The 17,320-nt window shown below is 36.0% G+C and overlaps 1 protein-coding gene across 1 annotated transcript; it reads left to right on the top strand.

The window, feature by feature from the left end:
• Window positions 1-391: 391 nt before the first annotated feature.
• fam49ba (family with sequence similarity 49 member Ba) lies at window positions 392-17,115 on the top strand. Its single transcript, XM_052618052.1, has 11 exons — window positions 392-558; window positions 9,630-9,721; window positions 10,286-10,407; window positions 10,523-10,628; window positions 12,802-12,938; window positions 14,673-14,750; window positions 15,488-15,604; window positions 15,850-15,929; window positions 16,036-16,162; window positions 16,455-16,525; window positions 16,645-17,115. The coding sequence occupies exons 2-11, from the start codon at window positions 9,649-9,651 to the stop codon at window positions 16,709-16,711; spliced, it is 978 nt and encodes a 325-aa protein (XP_052474012.1). The 5' UTR covers window positions 392-558; window positions 9,630-9,648; the 3' UTR covers window positions 16,712-17,115.
• Window positions 17,116-17,320: the final 205 nt, after the last annotated feature.

Genomic DNA, 17,320 nt, shown 5'->3' with positions numbered 1-17,320 from the left:
ATAATAGTATATTATTATTATTATTAAAATATAAACGTATTATTTATATGTTTTATATAGGACTAATTAATTAAATATTTAAAACATTTTTCTTTACTGAAAAGCCTGGGGCACGTTAGTCACCATGCTTTGAAATAGAGAACGACCAAAAGCACTACCATGCAAAAGAACTAAAGCATTTCCGTGATATTTTCATTACACAACGTTGCTTCATTATTAATGCGAGCGTTCTGTCGTATCGTTTGCGCTTTCCAGTGTGCATTGAGCTACAAACATCATAAGTGAAAGGAAAGATAGGTAGATCCAAAACAGAAAGAAAACGCTACATGCATAGTAAAACTAGTCAGCTTCCTCTCTCGAAATCAATTCCTTTTATAGACGTAGGCTGAGCTTGTTTCGCGCTCCCACAGTCTAGTCGAGCTCAACCCGCGCGTCAAAAGTAACACTTCTGATTGGCCAATCCGGAAAATGTAGACACACTTCACAATGATCCGCTGAGCAGGGTGTTCTTCAGCGTTTCCCTATATTTACTTTTCACTGAATTGACTGGAAATTAAGGTAAGAATCATGGATTAAGTTGCAATTCTATTCCAATATGCAACATGACACCTGGCGCGAGAGAAAGTGTGTTTCCTTCAGCACACAGGTGAGGGGAGAATCTACTATATAAAGACAGCCAGCGTGTACAATGACTGAAGCTAAACTAAAAGAAAGCTCAATAACAATTTAAACACAATTTTAAAGATTCTAACTAAATAATATGAATCGTTTACTTAACGTTTGTGTGAAAACAAGGCGTTTGATCACATAATGGACGGTGAATATTAAAGATACATGGCTTTGGCGTTACATGTTTGTTTATGTACACTTGTATACACTTGTCTTATGCGTATTTGTCTGCTGCTGAGCAGAAAAGAGTGAATTTTATGATAAAAACCGAGACTAATTTTATGAACAAAAGCAACGGTGCGAGTTTTCAGACTTCCTCTGTGTTCAAATAGATCATGCCACTTCCTGATTTTGTTTATTCAAAACATGCATTTCAAAGCACATCAAGTTCCTACATTTTCGCTGTCAAGCAGCCACAGCTTCAAATCTAGAAGATTCGATGCACAGAGAAAACCATTATGACTGTTTATTTAAATAAATATCAATCATTTTCACATTTAAAATGTTCATAACCACAATTGCGCGCTTCATTTCAAGTAACCACAGGGTTCTCACACTTTTAGGCCAATGAATTTTCATAACGTTACATGACGTTTCTAGATATTCATGATTGTTGAATAAGGATTCAGATTCATTTAGATTCAGGCTGATTCATTAATGAATCTTGCAGAGCACTTTGTGAACCGTTTTAAAACGATTCAGTGAAGTTTTACTCTGGAGTAGATAATTTCAACCATAATTTCGGGCAATAATCATTTTAAACCCTCTACTTTTTATGAATACATTGTTCACATAGGTAACTTGTGTATTTAATGTTTTTTCACTCAAATACTAAAGTTTGTTCTTTTTCAAGTGAGAAACGCATCTTAAAATGCCATTTTTGCATGATGGAAACAACACAGATAACCACAGCCTATAGCTATAAACTACATTCTGCATGCAAGCAAATACCTTTATTGTTTGTTTGATGGATTTCAGAACCGTCTGTGATGCGCAAGGCCACAGGTTTTAACTAAAGCATGAACTATAAATATTGACCCAGCAGCCTTCGTTATAACCTCCAAACCAGTGGTCAGCATTAAAACACCAAGACGTGTGCAGATGTCAACTCCGCAGACAGGTTATTTGTTATAATCTACATTACATATATCTGCATTATGTTTTACATGTATTAAGTGTATATCTCAACTTACCATATATTACTTGCTATGTAAAAAGGGAAAAGATCACAAAAAGTGTTATACTGATCTATATACTGATATATACTGATGGACACAAAATACATTCATAGCTTTAGAGGGTTGTTTTTTTCCAGACGGTACTTTTGAAAGAGCGTATTGCAGAAAAAACAGCTGCACAGCTCTAATCACTATGAGATGGCATATCAATAGCATCTGCTCTGTGCAAACAGCTACTTTGTGGCATCCCTTGTTCTGTGAGATGTCAGATTGTGACTGTGTTTCTGGATTTAGCGGAGCATTCCTGTACTGCGGGGTTTGTCTAGTACCACTTTCCGTGCCCTGAAGGCATGTGTGACTAACTGAAGCAGTCTAGCAGGGTTGTATAACTACATTTTTATGCAGTGTCCAAATCAAAAAGAGCTTTATATTGTTGACTTATTTTTGAGTGCATGTAGAAGCTGTGTAAACGACAAGATTTGAGTATTTCATTCTGTTGTTGTTATTGAGAGTGTATACAGTGCATTGGTGAATGAATACACTTTTAAACCGGTGAGCTATCTTGCTTTCAGAGGAGTATTGTGGAGGAGGTAACCCTTTTTAGTGTTGTTGGTTCAACTTTATTCTTTGTGGTAGGACATGCTCGGTTTATCAGTCTTCACAGTCAAACGAATCAACAGTGTGTTGACACCTTTTTGTGGTCAGATGCTCTTTAAAAACTCTTGAGCATGTTTCTATTCTTTACTGCTAGCTCGAGGACTGCCCCAGATACATTCATATGGGCAGCTTGCGTGCATTTCTACTCTACGATTCAAAGCAAAGTAAACACATATTGTTCTTTTTGTTTAGGAAACAGTATATGAGCATTCAGTTATTTATCTCTTTTCACTTATCACAAATATCATCTGTTCCCCCAGGTCATGCTGTGGTAAAATGACATTTAGAGACTGTCTAAGAACACACAGCATTTGTGTTTTTCCGCAGTACATGCGCAAAAAAAAAAAAAAGCAGAGGGGAGAACAGAAACACCTGTGCTGTCATGCCGGAGGAAGCGTGTTCGTACAGGCCTGATAGCTGCGGCTCACGTTCGGTTTCTCATGTTCCTGCCTGTGGCATTTTTCCATGCTGCTTGTTTTTTTTTTCTTTGGAAGAGGTATAGAGAAGTGAATCCAGTATTTCAGTAGCATGCAGAAGTTATGGTAGTGAGTGCAGGAAAGCATTTGTGAGAGAGAGGAAACAAGCTCATGATGGTATGTTTGGACTTTTCTTAGTTAACTATTTTAGTTTTTGTGTGTGTATATATATTTTGTTCAGTTTTTCATCTGATTCAAAATGTTGCTTTTGTATTGTCAAGCTAAACTGATACACTCAAAAAAATGAATTTTTAGTTTTGTTCACTTTACCTGAACAATTCATGTTGAATTAATGCCATTTTGGCTATTTTTCATTTCAACATGATTGTGTCATGTTAAACTGTCTCTCGTTGGTTTAACATAATGTTTTCATTTTGAAAGAACATGTTTCAATCAAGTCCCTCAAAATAAGTTTTACACTTCCCATCATGCTTTGCACAGGACTGGATATGGGGAGAGAAAATGTTGAAATAAAGTGTTATTTTATGCAGTTTTTAATAAAATGTGATAATAAGGAGACTTTTTCATGTATAATGCTCTATTATGTGGGCATTTTAAAAGACTTTATATTGGTGTATTTTGTGCGAGTTACCATTGTGGTGAAGTGTGGAGCTTGTGGTTGGGTTGAGGACCTGGTTAAAAGAACGTCTAAAATACTTAATAAAAAAAAAAGCAACTTTAATGAGAGTGCTAGTGTATGATGTACACATAGTAACATCCTTAAACTGCAAACAATTAACATCATGTGTAAAGAAAAGTTATATCTTACTTGCTAATGTTTTTATAACACTTTGGCTAAACTTGCATGGACAGTGGTTCTACATGATGTAAACATATTATCTCTACTCAGATATTTCATGTAGGATGAACTAAAGCAAACTGAGTAAACTCAACTAAAGGTAGACAAGTCCTTATAACTTGATTTATTCATGTCCAAATAACATGGTACAAACATGTGGAACCACTGTCCATGAAAGAATCATGTTCAGCCAAAGAGTCATTTTTTTGAGTGTACACTTCAGGTTTTCATTTCACGTTAAAGTTTATAAAAATGTTTTACAGTTCATTTAAATTCATTTTGGTTACAAGGTTAGATTGATGTGATGCAATCAATATAATGCAGCAAACTTTCCCTCCTCTTAGCAGAAGGAAAGTACTGGGGCCTTAAAATAACATCAGTGAATAACAAGCACTTTTTTAATAATTAGAGCATTTATCTAGCATCTTGCCGGCCTGAGGATCTGTATCGAACATTATTCTCTATGAACATGACACTTCAGACATCTGACCTTCTGACCTTTAGTTGACAAGGGATTGCCTGTCCCTGTGAGGTTTAATGAGAAATGTAGTCTATAAATCTATATGAACTCCGACCCAAAACTCAGAGCTCAAAAGTGTAAGTGCAAAAACTCACACAGCCAGCCAGTTTCACTTAGCGATGCTCTGGTATAGTTTAAAAGCAGAGGTGTCAACCATTATTTCTGCATACGATTCTCACCCCTTAAAAGAAGGAAGGCACTAATAGACGTTTAAAAGTGCAAAACGCTAGGCTTGTTCATAGCCAAAGGCTTACTAGTTTAAAAAATGATCAGTTTAACACCATTTCTGTTTTTTTTTTTTCTTCTTCTGTATTTTGATCAAATAAATGCACTTCATGCAAACGGACCTCGTATGTGCACTCTTGGCTGTACACTGTACACTGTACACTGAGCCGCTGCCTCCGAACCACTGGCTTTCCACACATTCACAATGTTTTCATTGTTCATTTGTATTTTGGTGTGTTTAGTGATGCTGGATGGATCGGTAGCAGTCCTTTGGCATATCCCTGTGGTCTTGTTTGAAATGTATGTTAAAGTTACTGTATAATTAAGCTTTACGTAGGCTACTTTTAAGTACTTCTAAGTCGATAAAGAATATCTGCAAGAAAAAAAAAAAAAAAAAACTCAGAAAGCTCAAATCTATCTTGAATTAGTTTTGTTGAAAAATCATGACATGGAATTAATAATGAGTAACATTAGAATACAAAGGCTTTTGGGAAAAGAAAAGAGAGGAGAGGAAGGGGCCTAGGAGTAAAAGTAAAAACCACTGCCCTAGGCTACTGCCTGCTACAGGTATGTCTATAGATAACTTCAGGGCTGGCACTATCTCAAAAATGTTAATCTGAAAAACACGAAATGTTAAAATGTTACAGCTAATTGAAATATATTTTTTAATTTGTTTATCTAGAATATGTTTTTTGTATTTGTGACAAAACTATTTTAAATCCTCATATTCTATTAAAAAAATTTAAATTCAAGGCTTTTAAAACTTTTTTTTCAAAACTTTCAGACAAGGCTTTAGGCTAGCATTTAAAGTTTTGACATGTTGCTTTTGAAATGTTCAATTTCGATTTTAATTCTAGTTTCTGTCATTCAAATTCGAATTTCCTGATTGACAGCAAATTCAATTTAAGTGAAGGAATTGCCGATAAAAAGAAAGGACCCTTCTGCTTTACACACTCTACTCTCCTGCCTTGATGAGGTCAAATTTTGGCTTTCCAACAACTTTTTGACTCTAAATGACTCTAAGACTGAGATTACAAGTTTTGGTCCATCTGAGTTTATTTCATCTTATTATTGCATCTTTTTGTTTTACAGTATCTCCAAGTCTCAGGTAGCTTGACTTCAGCTGCTTCAAAATGCTGCAGCTAAATTTCTTAAAAAGTTTTGCGAGCCCTCCATGGGCTTCCAGTCCATTTCGGGATTGATTTAAAAATTCTTCAATTTGTGTATAAATGTCTACATAATCTTGATCCAAAATACCTGTTTGAGTAACTGTGTACCTATTACCCACCCAGAAGTTTAAGATCTGATAACCTTAACTTACTGACAATCCCTTGCTCAAGGCTAAAACACAGAGGGGATCGAGTCTTTTCAGCGGTGGCTCCTTGACTGTGGAATAGCTTGCCAGTACAACTTTGAATGGCCCCCTCTTTACCAGTTTTCCCTTTCTTTTAGCATGTGTTAATTGTTGATCTTTTTTTTCTATTTTAAATCTGGTATCTGTGTACTTTGCTTATGTTTATTCGGCTCATTTTTTATATTGTATTAGTTATTCTGCTCATGTGCAGCACTTTGGTCAATCTCGAGGCTGTTTTAAAAGTGCCTTTAAAAAATATACAGTGCATTCTCAAGTGAATTCTTATGGTTGCACATCTCTGATCTGAAGTCAGAAAGGCAAGGTCCTGCTTGAAGTCATTTGAAAACATAGCATCTGATGTCCACCAGGAGGCGATAAAACCCTTCAGTTTCCAGAGTCTGTTCACTGATACTGTAACCTTCCTCTTGTGAAGTAGAGATGAAACAGTATTTCAAGGTCACATCACCTTGAAACATTGTATCTTGATCTAAATGTTTAAAAGTGAAGTATTGTGTAAAAGGTCATATTAAGCTTTACATTTAAAGGTCATCATGAGTCTAGTAAGATGTGGGCTTCATTTTTAGGTTGAAGTTCAGCTGTGTTCCTAACACAGGTTAATCAGATTGTTTAAAGCTGTGGATCTGAATAAGATTGTCTGCTCTCAGGCAGTATGGGCAATCACTGAAAAATCAAAGAAATATTGTTTCATAGCTGACAGAGTCTCATGGCTAATGTAGCAACAATAATTCTTGATTAAATCTGATTGTCCTGTGGTATTTATAGGGTCTAAATGAAGGGTGCAGATGTCAGAATTTCCGTCATGCAGCGGAGGAAGGAGTGACCGCTCTGTCTCTCTGACTCATGGCTGACGCTCCTCTGCCCTGTCACTGCTGGACGGCCCACATACTTGTGTCCATATGTAGACTGTCTGTCTGTCCAGGACACACGCCTGTGTCTCTTTCCCTCCTGATGGTCGAAAATCAAGCTCTGGTTTTGGGCTGACATGTAATTCAATAAAATCAGAGCAAAAATATTTTAAGTTTTACTGTTTATGTAATTAATTCATGACTTTTATGTTGGATTAATATTGAATTATTAATAATATATAATGAAATATATACATATAATTATGAAAATACAATTATATTTTATATATAATAGAATGCTTGACTTATTAATATATACATTAAATTATATATTTTATGTGTTATTAATTATTTGATATTTATGTAAAATATATATATTATGAAAAAAAAATATATATATATATTACAATATGTAATATAAGAAATAAAATCTAACATAATAGAATATTATTATTGTATATATACAAAATATCTATTTATTATATAAAAATATGATTTTAACTTTTATTATCATCATAGAGATCGGTTTAGTGTTTTTGTAATTTCATTTGACATGTATATTAAAGATTATATTTAATGTTGTAATACTATTAATCTTAACAATTAAATACAGTTTTAGTTTTAGTAATTTATTTTGACTTTATATTAAAAATTTAATATTGTAATATAATTAACAATCATCAATATTATTACTATATTTAATGGTGATGAAGACAATGTTAGTTTTAGTCATTTGTATTTATATAAAATTAATATAAATCATTCATCATAATATCACAAGTCATTATATTAATCATGAATGAAGTCATTTTAATGTATGTATATATTACATTTATTATTATCACATTAAGTGTTCGCTTGATTAATTTTTAATTAATTCTGTGTGGCCAGAGGCGTGTGTGTGTGTGATTATTAGCCATGTCTGCTGGGGGATCCTGCAGCATATCTGTCCATGTCTTGTCATGCTGGGGTTAATGTTAAGGCAGTGTGACGTAGCAGCGGTGGAATCTGGGTCAAGAGGAGCGCTGTCTGTGTTCCCTGCACTGCCGCAGACCGCCTCACTGCAGCGGGGAGGAAAGGGGTGGGGTCGTATTCTTCTCTGGTTGGGTGGTGGTAGTAGTAGTGGTGGAGGCAAAGCACGTGGAGGCACATGCTGTCAAACGCTGGTGCACGAGTACTGCAGTGCTGGGGAGGAGACTGCATTCACACCCATAATCTATAGCCTCTCTCTCTCTCTCTCTCATGCAGTACAGCACCACTGTTATGAACTAAGATGAGTGCATATTCTGCTAATAGTAACTGGGGGTTCGGCTCTGCTCACTGAGATTCTGAATACAGAATAAACCAATAATGTTGTATTTATTTACGTATTCAATATTTTTACAGGTATTAAGGTCCAGTTCTCCCTGTTAACTACTATTAGGTTTTAATATGTGCTTTATAAATGCTCATAAACAGCCAACATGCTATTAATATGCATGCTAGTGAATAGTGAGAATTGGTCATTAAAATAAAGTGTTACCAATTACTTTTATATAATATTTATAATATAATATAATATTTATTAATTTTATTTTTCAGTTTTTAAAAGCTTTGCATCTACCTAAAAACACCTCTTTCCTGTGGTAAAACCTTGAGTGATGTTTTGCTTTAATATTTTGTTTATCTAGAATTTGATTGTATCTTTTTTTTTTTTTTAAACATTCAAGAAAGCTGTCAAACTGCTCCACTTTTGAGTTGAAATGTGTTTTTGAGTCACACGTCTCTTTAGTGCCGCACTCATGATTAATTTATTCAGGTTCTTTTAAGTCCTGCTGAATACTCCTTTGCTCCACTCCTATTGGCTGCCAGCACATTTTGGGTTGAAAAATATTTTTAGGCTCCATGGAAACAGCAGAATTCCTTCTCAGCCAATAGGATTGCAGGGTGTATATGCTGTAGTCAAACGAGCAACCTCAGTTTAGATGGTACCATCCCCCCAAATCTGAGGGGTGTAAAGCTGACAAGGGGGGCTTAGGCAGTTCATGACAGATCAACACAGCAGTGCTTATTTACGCCCTTTGGTTTCTTAAATTCTGAATGCCATGAGAACAGAAGTATGCCAAGATCTAAATACCCCCCCCCCCCACACACACACACTGCAGAATACACTGTAGGTCAGTGAGAAACTGTAGCGACCCGTTTACCTACTTTCAAGCAAAGCAAAGCAAAGCCCTCTTCAGCTTGAACACAAAACTCTGACCGTGACCTTTGAATATGTTGACATGCTGCTAAACTCTGAGGTCTGTCTGTTCCTCTTGAGGATCCTCGGGTTTTTCATGATGTTATTTAATCTGTTGTAAGCAGTGACTCACTGCGGGAGCGCTGAGCTCAGAGCGGATGAATAAGAATGAGAGAGAGTGTGCTCTTTTCAGGGAAGAATGATTCTTACAATGATTCAGCCCTCCCCCCAAAGGGAGGGGGACTACAGAGTGCCAATTGTGAACTATAGAAGCGCTTTGACTGCTAGAGGGCGACATGATCCTGCAGTAGGATGCACCCATGAGTGCTGCAGTCATACTGCATTCTCAGCAGCATCTGTCCTCTCACCTGCAGTCAAACTGGTGTGCCTGTTCAAGAGGGTAATGCAGCAGTATTTGGGACTCCCCTGATTTTCTGCATTACCCTGAGCAGATGTTGCCTGTCACACACACATACATGTGGCCAGATGTTGTTGTCATGAGCACAGGTGTCACAGTTCTTGATGCAGTTCTTGAGTCAACCTGCTTGTGTTCTTGTATAGGCAAATCAAATGGTGTTTACACCTTCATTGACATTCAAAGTTCAACTAAGCCACAAATCACATGCAGAAATCATCATTCATTCCTGTTTATCTTGTCTTTTAGAGGTCTCTGACTGCTCGGGATGGGGAATCTGATTAAGGTTCTCACACGAGACATTGACAACAACGGAGGGAACTTTTTTCTGGACTTTGAAAGTAAGTGAATATACAGTCACAACCTGTATTATCTGATGTTGAGGGATGGAAGAAATGTCACCTACTCACAATTTATGTACAATAATTTTGCTGATACAATGAAACAATCCTGAATATTTTATTGTAAATAACATAAAAAAAAAATTACATTATCAATTATATATTTATATAATATATATATATATATATATATTATCTCAATTATATTAATTATACTATTAATATAACTGTATTTTGTAAATATTTATATTGTGAATAATAATAATTATTATTATTATAAATAACATTAATAATTATTATTACTAATTACTGTTAACCATTATTAATTACTATAATCATATATCATTAATAAATAATTACTATTAGACTATTTAATAATAACAATAATTATATTTAATAAGAATTTATCAGTTATAACTATATGTATTTATTGTATTTGACTTCTTGGATCTTATAAGCTGCAACGGATGAAATGATTTTCCTCTAATAGGAAAAAATATTTAAGCAATAACACCCGTCTTCAATTGAAGCACATTTAAGACTGAGCCGATTTCTCCTCTGCAGATGCCAAGCCCACAGAAGCTGAGAAGAGAGTATGGGAGGAGGTCAATGAGGTGCTGACAGAGTCAGAGAGTGTGTTACAGGACCTGCAGTCATATAGTGGAGCAGGTGAAGCCATCAGACAGGTGCGTACATCCAGAATGCACTTCAGATTGTTTAGACATTAGCCAGGGCTTTATGTTACTTTCCATGACAAGTTCTCTTTGTTTCTGTTTAAGCATGTGCATGTTGTCTCCTCAGGCCATACAGCATCCCAATGATGAGCATGTGCAAGAGAGTGCGTGGGCCGCTGTGGTACCCCTGGTTGGCAAACTGAAGAAGTTTTATGAGTTCTCTCTAAAACTGGGTATGTCATTATTCTATCTGCTTTAATGTGCACAGCACACAACACTATAAATAATACAATGTATGGCTATTTTTACCCAGAGGCATACAGGTAGGTGATAAATGAGGAGATTTTAATGATCTACTCTCCCACAATTCCTCACAGGGGTACATGGTCCACTGACCCATTTACCATATACTGTAGTATTAGCATCTGCTCTGGACTGTGTTTTGATTTTCAGTGAGATGATTCTTCTTGAGGCTTAATTCATCAGTATTATCAAACACACTACTGAATCAGCACACACGTCAGCAGTCAATACATACATAACAAGTCAATATGAATATGTGCAATGTAACATGAGCAAGGCTGCATTTGTAATGAAAAAGGACTCAAGCCTACATTTGAATCACAGCTACATGACCTTTTGCAAAACATTGTACAACAGTAATATTCATATTTGAATATTCCCGTGAAGTTGTATTTCTGTTGTGATTCAGCACATGTTCCAGGGAGCAAGCCATAAACAGAGCAGCAGTGCGTCATCATTGGATTAGCACAAGGACAGTTTCTTTCTCCACAACTAGCAAAAACACAGCTCTTGTCATCTCTAACATACACGCTCCAGATCTTCTGTAACTTCATGATTAATTTGTTCAGAACCATTAAAAAGAAAGAAGTCTCTTAATGCTCACCAAGGCATTATTTGATTGAAAAATACAGTAAAATCAGTAATATTGTGAAATATTATTACAGTTTAAAATGACTGTTTTCTGATATTCAGCATCATTACTGCAGTTTCAGTGTCGCATGATCCTTCAGAAGTCATTCTAATATGATGATTTGGAGCTCAGGAAATATTTCTTATTATTGGTATATTGAAATTATTATGTTGAAAACATTTGATACATCCTTTGATGAATAGAAAAAAAAACAATTATTTGAGATTGAAATTTAAAACATAAATTTATAACGTTATAAATGTATTCACTGACATTTTTGATGAATTTGTGTGTTTAAACTGAATGCAAAAAATTATAAAGAAAAAAAAATCTTAGTGACATCAGATTTATGGTAAAGTTTGTTAGCTGTAGCATACATATGTAGCTCAACTGATGTAGCATGATTAAATAAAAGCACGCTTTTTGAGTTTGATTCCCACACAACATGCATATTGATGAAAAATCTGCCTTGAATGCACTAAAAGTCTGACAACCAGAGCTGGGAAGTAACTGATTACATGTTATCTGGATTACGTAATCAGATTCCAAAAATCAAGAACTTGTAATTACATTAAATTAAATTTTAAAATACTGTTATCAGATTACAGTTACTTTTTATTGATTACATGATTACATATTATTCACACAATATCAATTCTTGATTCTCTGACGGTTGACATGCAGGTAAACAAATAATATATTAGGAAGTGTTTTGTTTTGATTTATGTTATTTTAAAATGATTTATTAATTTCTATACATTTTTATGATTTAATTCAAGATTAACTTTTCATTAACTTCACAACCCCCCTGCAGTACCTTTATGAACCCCAGTTAGGGAAACCTTGACATAATGTAACGTTTAATGCACTTAATGCTGTTAATTTCAATGAATGGAATATATTTTCTTACTCTTTGTATTTTAATATCAATATAATACAATATTATCTTATTTAAATCAATGTGATAAACAAGTTGGGTCAAAAGTAATCAAAAAGTAGTGTGTCACAAATCACATATAATTTCTACTATAACCCAAAGATTGAACCTGTACTTGTTGCCACAAAAGGGAAAGACCATATTAACCAATTTGTTTAGCTAATCCGTTTTTTTCCCCAGAAATATTTAGTGTCTCATAATCTTGTATGTCTCAAAGTATGTGATCTGCTCTGTGAAAGTGTGGCTGTTTTGTGCTTGTAAGACTGTGGGTTTGAGTGATTCAGAAGAAAACAGGCCATGACCTAATTAAACATGACATGGCCCTTAATCACACATCATCAGCAGCCAATGGCAGCGCTCTCTGGAGGAACATCAAAGGGTCAGACTGACCTGACATCGCTGCTGTGTTCCTCTGCCAGACACTCTCTGTTTCTCTGCCTGTTTTTGTCAAAGTATAGCGTCCATAACCCAGTATTATCTATACTTCTATCCACCAAAAACATTAGCAGTCCTCTTTCTTATGTGTCTTGTGTAGAAGACTCTCTGCAGGGCCTGTTGGAGTTTCTCACCAGCTCGCGCTGCAGCCCAACTCAACATCTGGAGCAGGAGCAGGCGCTGGCACGGCAGTTCGCTCAGATTTTGCATTTCACGCTGCGCTTCGATGAGCTGAAGGTAACCAGGCAACCTCAGGCCACACCCATTCTGCACGTCTAATCCGTCTCTTCCTAACCTGCTTCAGAAAAAGACGGGCGAAATCAACAATTAGGTAGAATGAGAGGATGTGGAGCAAAACTGTTGTTAGTGGGACTCCAGCATCCTGTCTTTAATCTCAGACCTACAAAAATCTGTAATTAACACATCTGACCAATCTGTAAATTATAATTATCCTTGCAGTGATTATATTGCAGTGCAATATCTCTTTAAACCACAGCATTTAATATTGTAGTCACGATGAAATGCAAGTAGCAACAAATACATCCAAAATGCCACATGTAGTGCAGGGACTTGGTTCTATTAATCAGTTATTGACTGGATGTAGGGAGATCTGAATGTGAGTAAGAAAGGGATGGCTTTAAGTGGACTACAAGTCAAGCATATGCCATAAAACAGAAATTCCAGGGTCAATTTTCAATTAATGCTGACTTCAAGTCAAGGTGAAACAAAAATACTGACAGATCTTTTCTTCCACATTGAGTGTAATGGATTATCAAAAAGGAAAACATGTACAGTAGATAATATGTAATAAGACATTGGTTGTTGATTGGATTTTGAGGTGTGGGCATTGTTCTCAAAAAATGGAGGCAGATTAATGTGAGCTTGCAGGGGCGGGATTTATGTGGAATAAATGATTGGTGAAGTCCTGCATACATCACTACAGAGAAGTCTATCATTCCTGCTAGAACAGGGCGTCAGCACTTCTTTTTGTGAGGGGGGACCAGTGATGGGGGCGGGGGGAGGTTACTTTAACTAAGCTTTCACTAGCTATTTTTCCATCCACCTTGGGCTTATCGCATAAAAAAAAAAAAACGCTGAATGGAAATGCCAAGATGTGCAAAAAACATTAAGCACTCATCTGAGTTAGATATATTTTTATCTGATAAGAAAACGTACATAAACTATGATGGAAACCAGTTTTGCGCATTAGTTAAATTCACAGCTTTTGATGGAAATATAGCTATCGTAATAGTCTGCGTATGCAATTATATCCTTTCAAATTAGGATTTAAAATGGAATCATTCATTATTAAAATTTACGACTGATACTCCCAACCACACATATAGCCTAAAAAAATTCCATTTAGGTCAAGTGATATAGCTAAAACAGTTTTAATTGTGTACATCTATAACATGTATTTAGAAAATTGATTGGGTAAATTTTGAATTCATGATAACTAAATAATATTAAGGTTTATCCTACAGTGAAGCAGCTTTTCTTTCCTTTTTTTCTTTTGTGGACCACTGAAACTGATGGCAATAACTGTATCACACATAATGCAATAGCTATAGAGAATGTTTATGATATAATTTGTAAGCCACTGAATTTTGTATCCAAATAGCTAACATAATTAGCTCTGTAGTGATTTAGCTAATTAGTTGAACTAATGGAACACAAAGTCCAGTTGTAACCGATCAGTCAAATTAATGGAAAACTAAGTGCAGTTGCTTTCAAAGGTGTCACAGAGAATCTGTTATTATCTAGATTACTGCACTGATGAAGTCTGTCACAAAAACCAGCAGTGGATGAAATGGCCATATGCTCGTGATTTTCTAGCTGCTCACTTGAATTCATACATTCACAGTAAAATAAAAAATTATGTGTTTACATATTTCCTATTCCCATATTCAGCAGAAATGCAATTTTCAGCTGCCAGTTTTCCATTTAAATGCTCACCTGCTGTCTCTCCAGATGACCAACCCAGCCATCCAGAATGACTTCAGCTACTACAGAAGGACCCTGAGCCGCATGCGTATTATCAACCAAACAGTGAGTGAACCTGCTCAGTATGGAAATATGCCTCATTATCAGACGCTTATGTTTTAGTAATACCCCTTCCCCCATGTCACGGGGGTTAATGGGAGCTCTTCTGTTCTCTAATGGTCTGGATCATTAGGTGGCAGAGCGGCACAAGATCCTGACTCAGGGAAACATGAGATATCGCACTCATCTCATCCTCTATCTTTTAACTGTTGTTTTATCTTTTATCTTTTAGCTGACACAGAGTTGAAGTGTGTTGGGTTGACGTTGAGTTGGTAACACGTGCTAACGACTTCAGGCTCATTAGTATGTGCTGTATCATCAGGGAGCGGCTCAGCAGGGGTTGACACCGAGGATCGTTGACCTTGCCTCGCCAATTAAAAGCACTCTCTGCAAGGAATAATTATGACAGCCACTTTCATCACATGAAACATTAGCTCGGCTATGGAAGAGCATGTATTAGGAATTCTGGACGTGTCTACTGTCTGTGGATTTAAGCAGGATTTACATTCAGATTTTAGCATACAGTAATGAATGAAATGTTTCAAGTCAGCTAAAATGAATTTCCCAGTTTCCACATCCATTTCCATGATTAACTACTTGAGGAAAGCTGACCAAGGAAAAGCGCATCTGTAACCTCCAAAAAGCCCAACACCTGAACCGACCCCTTTTATAGTAAATCTTTCAAAGTATGGATTTCACATTTAGATACTGAACCAAAAAACCCATGTGTGTTCTTTCTACAGGCAGAAGAGCATAATGAGGTTGACAACGAGCTGGCCAATCGCATGTCTCTCTTCTACGCCAATGCCACGCCCATGCTGAAAACGTTAAGCGATGCCACGACTAAATTTGTATCAAAGGTAGGCGGTTCTTAAAATCTGCTGTATTTTGATTATAACAAGACTCACACAACTCAAACCACTCTAATGGATGTTAAATAGACGATAATAAACAAGTCCAGAAGCTCATGAATAAATTCTACTTAATTAGTCTCAATAAAGTACATGATATACTTAGGCAATACATCAATACATGAATGTTTCCCGATCACTTTCACTTCCAAAACCATCGTAACGAACACATTTTGCTCTCTCTGTTTGCTCAGCATGCAGAATTGCCCGTAGAGAACACAACAGATTGTCTGAGCACGATGGCAAGTGTGTGTAAAGTCATGTTAGAGACACCGTAAGTTGACATGTTTTTATGTTTAACTATTGGCCTTTGTTTCTTCTGTAGCAGGCTGTAACTTGTTCATTTATCCTCTGTGTGTGTGTGTGTGTGTATTGATCAGGGAGTACCGCACTCGATTTGCCAGTGATGACACAGTGTTATTCTGTCTGCGTGTGATGGTGGGGGTGATCATCTTATACGACTATGTCCATCCAGCTGGAGCTTTCGTAAAATCCTCCAAAATCGATGTACGCCTTATTCTGCTTTCTGATCCTTTTAGCAAAAGTTATCTTATTTAAATGTACTCATTTAATTTAACTTCGTTAATATGTGGATTAACTGATTTAAAATGAATGCATTTAATCACCAAATAAGCATTTATATCAGTAATTTCTCATTTAAATGCAATGGGGTTTTTTTTACTATACAAAATCGATGTGCTTAATACTATAGATCACCCAAATTAAAAGCAAATTACTGTACAAAACCTTATTAAAAATACAAGTACAAAATCTTATTGTCTATCTTTGTATGATATAGATGAAAGGATGCATTAAGGTTCTGCGATATCAGCCGCCCAACAGTGTGGAGGGGCTTCTCAATGCCCTCAGGTCTGTGAGCTTTACAGTACAGCTTATACCTTACAGCACTACTTCATTTTGATGCAAAGTTTCTGCTGAAAGCCATGTGATATGTTTTCAGTGCATTTTAATGTTCTCTCGACTCACAGGTACACAACAAAACATTTGAACGATGAGACTACCTCCAAGCAAATCAAAAACATGTTGCAAGCTTGACTGTGTCTGCCAAAAGTATTTCCCCTCGAATACATTGGACGAGACGCTTCAGCAGTTTTAGTAATACAATGAGAGTAGCCATGTATCATATGGCAGCTACTGTTATCAGTCTGTTTTTACTGTTGTAGTTTTGTTCTTGTTTGTTTTTTTACATATTACTCTGTTAGACTAAAGTCATGTGTGGCCATTACATTCCAAAGATGATTCTTTGTTGTGTGGCCGTCCAACAAAGATGAGCTTCGTTCCCTTTCCATGTTTTCTAGAGTTTACTGAATGCCCAGGCTGGACCACGAATAATGTGTTGCTTTTTTAATAACAATTTAATGTGATTTTTTTTAATATATATATTTTTCTTTATTAACATGACTTTTTTGAAATGAATAAAGCTATTTTAAGCAAAAAGACTGAATGGCTGACAGCTCTTACAGGAAGTGCTCCACTGACACAGGCCACTGAAATCACCATGAACTCTCACCACTTTACTACGTACAAAAGAATTAGTTCTAAACCCACATCCTTTAACTTAACAAGAGTTCAGGATTATTCATATCCCCTGACAGTGTCTATTCCAGCACCTCATTGTATAATGTCCATTCAAGGCTGTATTCC

Source organism: Carassius gibelio, chromosome A2 (assembly GCF_023724105.1).
Source record: "Carassius gibelio isolate Cgi1373 ecotype wild population from Czech Republic chromosome A2, carGib1.2-hapl.c, whole genome shotgun sequence".
NCBI lineage: Eukaryota > Metazoa > Chordata > Actinopteri > Cypriniformes > Cyprinidae > Carassius > Carassius gibelio.
This window is presented reverse-complemented; position numbering and strand designations above follow the sequence as displayed.